This window comes from Loa loa (assembly GCF_000183805.2).
Source record: "Loa loa unplaced genomic scaffold supercont3.763, whole genome shotgun sequence".
NCBI classification, from domain to species: Eukaryota; Metazoa; Nematoda; class Chromadorea; order Rhabditida; family Onchocercidae; genus Loa; species Loa loa.
This window is the reverse complement of record NW_018108943.1, coordinates 8,212-14,090: the sequence shown is the minus strand read 5'-3', so window position 1 is coordinate 14,090 and position 5,879 is coordinate 8,212. Positions and strand designations below refer to the sequence as shown.

At 28.2% G+C, this 5,879-nt stretch overlaps 2 protein-coding genes across 2 annotated transcripts; one reads left to right on the top strand and one right to left on the bottom strand.

The window, feature by feature from the left end:
- Positions 1-127: 127 nt before the first annotated feature.
- LOAG_11953 (hexokinase) lies at positions 128-3,493 on the top strand (the record flags this gene model as incomplete). The annotated part of the gene is made up of 7 exons (XM_020448450.1): positions 128-206; positions 574-676; positions 794-995; positions 1,176-1,331; positions 1,881-2,020; positions 2,442-2,578; positions 3,143-3,493. Exons 2-7 carry the CDS (start codon positions 622-624, stop codon positions 3,491-3,493), a joined length of 1,041 nt encoding a protein of 346 aa, XP_020301408.1. The 5' UTR covers positions 128-206; positions 574-621.
- Positions 3,494-4,842: 1,349 nt separating this feature from the next.
- Positions 4,843-5,646, bottom strand: LOAG_18967 (hypothetical protein; the record flags this gene model as incomplete). Its single annotated transcript, XM_020451628.1, has 1 exon — positions 4,843-5,646. One exon carries the CDS (start codon positions 5,644-5,646, stop codon positions 4,843-4,845), a length of 804 nt encoding a protein of 267 aa, XP_020304573.1.
- Between the last annotated feature and the right edge of the window lie 233 nt (positions 5,647-5,879).

Here is a 5,879-nt window from a genome sequence, read left to right as displayed (position 1 = left end):
TCACATTTTCTTATCCATGTGACCAGAAAAGTTTACGTTCTGCCACACTACTCAGGTTGGTAATATTATATAAATTCGAAACAAAAATTAGCAAACAATTATAAATCTTATGAAGAAATATTTAGGTGGACCAAAGGTATTGAAACAACAGGAGTAGTTGGCAAAGACGTCGTCGAACTTCTTGAACAATCTATCGCAGAAGGGGCGTAAGCTTTTTCTTTTTTTTTTTGTTTTAATTTAAGAATTTCCTTTGAATAAATATTTGCAAATTATTTGCATTTTTTCTATATAATTTGATCACTTTATATGCTTATTATTGGGAATCAAATTTTAATTGCCCAAATTACGCTGTTAATTATTCGCAAATTATTTTGGAAATTGTTCCAAAATGGAACTCTTTCTTTTCTGCAGCTTTTTTTTTTTTTTTGCAGAAAACTTGGATAAATTTAATAACTTTTGGAAATGATAAATCATCAGAGTAATTAATTGGATTAGTAGAATTAGCTTTCATGAAAAAACAGCCTTACATTTGTTTACTTTATTTCTTTCTTCCATTCTGCGAATTGTTTGCAGGATATTAAAGTGGAAGTGGTAGCACTAATTAATGATACCGTTGGTACTATGGTAGCAGCTGCTCATGAAAGTGGTGGCAAATGTCACGTTGGTGTTATTATTGGTAAATTGTAGATGGAATATTTTTATTTCCTAAAAATTACATTTCTTTTTTAAGATTTTTTTTTCCAAGATATAATTAAATGAAAAAGGAAGAAGAAAAGAGAATGAATCATTGTAGCAACCGGTACCAATGCTTCATATATGGAAGATACATCAAAAATCGAATATGGTTTATCAAAAGCAATAACTGATTACAAATATCCGCAGATGATTATTGATACCGAATGGGGTGGTTTTGGAGATCGTTCTGAAGCTGATTATATATTAACACAATATGATAAAATTGTAGATAGCCGATCCGAACATCCAGGCGTAAACACGTATTTTATTTTATTTCATTTCTCATAATTATCGTCCTTTTTAATAATTAAATATCATATAATTTGTTTTAATTTCACAAAATGATAAAAGAAACGATAACTGATAAATTTGTTTTTTTTTGATAAGTTCAATTTTTATTCATACCTTTTTATCGATTTCTTTTTATTATATATTCACAGGTTTGATAAACTTGTTGCCGGTAAATGTATGGGTGAAATAGTACGTGTTGTACTAGAGAAATTGGTACGAGCTCATGTTCTATTCAATGGTAAAGGTTCAGATACTCTCTTTCAACAAGATTCCTTCCCAACTAAATATATCTCTGAAATTCTCAGGTAAACTCATTTAAAGTAAATAAGTCAGTTTTTTTTTAATCTTACGTGAAATTTCAATTTTAATCTTATGAAATTTAAAATTTATTATCAAGGAGAAAGAAATGATTAATTAATTAGTATTGGTTTTTAATATTATTCTATTTCACCTCAAAAAAAAAAAGACAAATAAAATTATAATATTTTTTGACAAATTTTTTCACGATATTTTAATGTTGTAAGCACATAAGTCCACGTTTATATATGTATGTAAATATTTGATGAAAACTTATTACAAAAGTTTTACGTGCAGTATTTTACGGTAATTATCGCAATAGAATATCAAAAACGTGGCTCAACATTGTCTATTTCCTTTTTCATTACATATACAATTTTTGGATAGTAATATGCTAAGGTCAAGTTATTAGTAATTGAAATCTCCAATTTAATCCTTAGTTGAATTATCATTCGTCTAATCGATTTTGATATCGTACTCTTATGAGAGGTATTCAGGCTTGATTTAGTATCAGAAACCGTTCTGTATAAAATGCAAATAAGTTTACGGAATTTCAGTGATGAAAGTGGATCATATGTACATACGAGAGATATACTGGGCGAATTGGGTATTGATAATTACAGCTTTAGTGATATGTTACTTCTTCGGGAGGTTTGCGTTGTCGTTTCTCGCCGATCAGCTAATCTTGGCGCTGCTGGTAACTTTCTAAACTACAACTTATCCAGATAATTTCTCAAGGAGTTAATCACACTCTGAAAAATTCACAATTAAGCTACGATATTTATCGAAAAATCAAATTATCAGTAATTAAATTCCCTCATTTTAGCTCATTGATAGTACTAAATTTATATGATTTACAAGAGATTAAATGTAAGCAATAATAAAAGATTTCTTTTTTTTTAAGACAATATAATAAATAAGTAAAAGTTAAATAAGAAATTGAAGAAAAACGAGTAAATTTATCATTAATCATAATTAATTAATGATAAATTTAAACACAGAATGTTTTATTTCCAATCAAATATGTAAATACAATTTGTCTATTGAGAAAAATAGAAATTGATTATAAGATTTGTTGGAAATTCAAATTTTTTAATGTTTAATTTGAAAATTTGCAGCAATTGCCTGCATACTAAATCGCATCCGAAAAGAGAATATGGTAGTTGGAATTGATGGCAGTACTTACAAATATCATCCATTTTTTGACTTCTGGGTTCATGATAAATTGAAGGAACTTGTCGATCCGGGTGTTAAAGTTGGTATTGCATCTATTACACTGATAAACTTTATTCCAAGTAGCTCACGACAATTGTCATACACCTCGGCCATTTAGCGTTATGATTGCTTTTTTTTTCTTTTGAAAATAATCCGAAAGCTAATTAAAAAGATGGCTACTAATATCATTATACTAATATCATTACTAATCAAAATGATAGTTACTGATATCATTTTATAAATAAAAATGATAGCTACTAATATCATTTTACTAAATTTGATAAAAAAATTGTTGGGTTAATAAAAGTTGAATTTTCCCAAGAATAATTTTAATTGAAAATAATAACGTTGTGATGATGCTGGAATGAAAAGTAGCTTGTTGAATCACTAATGATAGCTAATATCATTTTATTAATTAAAAGAATTAACAACAGCTAGCTAAAGCTATTGTGTGATAGTATTTGATGGTGATTCTGTTACTGACAAATAAATAATTTTAGTGTGTGTTATCAGTTTGATGATTATCACTCTATTATGGATTCATATGATTTGAATATGAAGCAATAATTCAATTTTAGAAAAAAACTGTTAAATATTTTTGCAGTTCAAATTATTACAAACAGCTGATGGTAGTGGTAAAGGTGCAGCACTGATAACAGCAATTGTTGCAAGGTTGAATAAACGCAATGTACAACAACAACAACAACAACAACAACAACAACAACAACAACAACAACAACAACAACAACAACAGCGACAACAGCAACAATGTAGTATGGACGAAAATGTCATAACGGTGGGAAAAAATATGGAGCAAATAACCGAAATGAAAGAAAGTCGCAAAGAGTCCATAAATGAGAAGCAAAAAATTAATTTAGTGACAAGTGACATAGCAACCTATGAGAAATTTAACAGCGAAATGGAGAATAGTATGATTCATTTATCCACTCCATAATAATATGATCATTGATTGATTTGATGAAGTTTATTTTGAGATATGAATATTCAAAGAATGTTCAGCAAATTTTCATATTTTCATACCATATTTAAGTAATATTACCGAAATGTAGAAAATCACAGGAAATTTTTGAAAATATAAATCTTATTGAAGTGAAAATTGCAAATTTTGAATGTAATTTTACCGTTTTTTTTCTTTTCTTTTCCACTGTAACCTCACTTTGAATATTTTCTAATTTTTTATTTTTTGGTATAACTTAGAAACAAATATTTTGTTATTATTTTGTTCTTCTGCTAAAAGCAGGCTTTTTTCTTCAACAATTATTATTTTGTTTATCTTTCACAACAGAGTTCAACTGTAAATTTGAAATCCTTTTTTGACAAAAAATATAAATAAAAAATACGGGTTTTAGTAGAAAATTGTTCTAATTACAATATTGATTACTTAATATCTTTGCATGCTTGTATACATTACGGCTAACAGAAAATGAATTACTTAATTTTTCTTCATGTAGTTGATTCTATATATATTTGTGTGATGCCGTAGAAATTTCACAAATTTCTTTCAAAATATCCCATTTTTAACAATGTTTCAAAAAAAAAATTTCATCATCAAATCATTATTTGATAATACTTTGAAATGATCAGTGTCATTTCTATATATCTTTTAGATATATAAATACAAACAAGTGGGTTAGTGTTGTCCTTCGAGAAAATATAATTTTTTTCCTTGAAAAAATTTAGAATTTTTGTAAATTTGAAATTTTTTGCATAAATATGATTATGTAAATCAGTGGATAATTTTGATAAGGAAAATGATATGGAAATGAATAATAAAATGACATTGCTTGCAACAAATTTTTTAATGTTTAGTTGACACATTATTGAATTGTATAATTATATAATAAAGGGATTGAACTACGCTGACATGTTTTCCTTTTGATTTCATAATTCTTTCGTCATACTCGAATGACCATTGCGATATGTAATTTGAATCATTTCCTATTACTTTATCTTTCATCTTTTTTATATTTATCAGTTATTAAATTCTGATATATTGTTGCTCATTTTCTCTTTTATATGTTTACAAAATTTTTATGCAACTAACATTTAGTGTCCTAATTTTCACCGATGCATAATAATTTAATAATATTAGTTAATATTTCTTAACATCAAAAGAAGCACTTTTAGTAGATTAGATAACTGATTCATGAATTTAAGCATGAGAGAAAAAATATGTAAATGCGATCTATTTGAATGGATAATTTTACGATATAACTATTTCGGTTTTTCCGACACTTCCGACTGAGAGAAAATTTTAGGTTTGGGGGATATAATTAAAAATATCTATATGATTTGGTCGTTTAATAAATGTATTTTGGTTTTTAGTGAAACAGCTAATTCAATTTCAGTCGGGTTTGTCGTTCGATTTGAACGTTTAATACAGGAAAAATGAAATATGAAACAGAGTAATTCTACTTTCACCTTAATAATAATTATTACCAAACAGATTATGAAAACACAAACACCAAAAATGATGAGTCGCCAATGCATCACAAAGTTGTCCAGTTCTTCTTGTATTAGTTCGGTCATTTTGTTGACCCCATCTCCGATTTGTTCTGATAGTTCGGTGCCTTCTTGATTGATTTCTTTCCAGATATTCCATTCTGGCCGTTTGGATTGATAATTGCTGTAGTTCCGTTGTTGTGATAAGATTTCTAGCTCAGCATTTATTCTTTCAATCTCAAAGTGATCGATAATGCCACTGATAAATTTTATTAACTTCAATTCGAGGTTGTTCGCTTTGCAGGGTGCAATTTGGAGACTTCCATTGATATGTTTTGCGGTTACGTCGTTCCTTTGTAGTATTAAGTTAGCTGCTACAGTAGGATTATCATGCGATATCCACTCAATAAGTGTTAGCAAGTTATTACGATTACGGCAGCTATTTTGATAGATTTCATTAAACTTCTGCTGAAATTGTTCTTGAAGAATATTATAGAGATATTGAAGTTTGGTATTTTCCGGATCAGTTCCCTTTTCTTTAGTGTTTTCCATCATGAGTAATCCTTTATAAGTTGAAGTCATCTGGTTCGTATCTTGGTAAAGGTTTGATATTTTTATTTTGTCGATTACGATATTGTTGTCCATTATATTGAGATCGATGAAATCTCAGTTTCTTGAATCAATTGTTTCATTAGACTTGAATGTAAATGCCATTTGAAGTTCATCAACAATGATGTGAGTGTCAAAGACTCGTGCTTGGTAATTTCCAATCTTTCGATATAAGCAATTACTCACGGCTTCTGTTTCGTTCCATAGAACTATACTTGTATTAGTTATGCATTTTCCGCTTTGTATGAGGCAATGTTGGATAGTGTCGA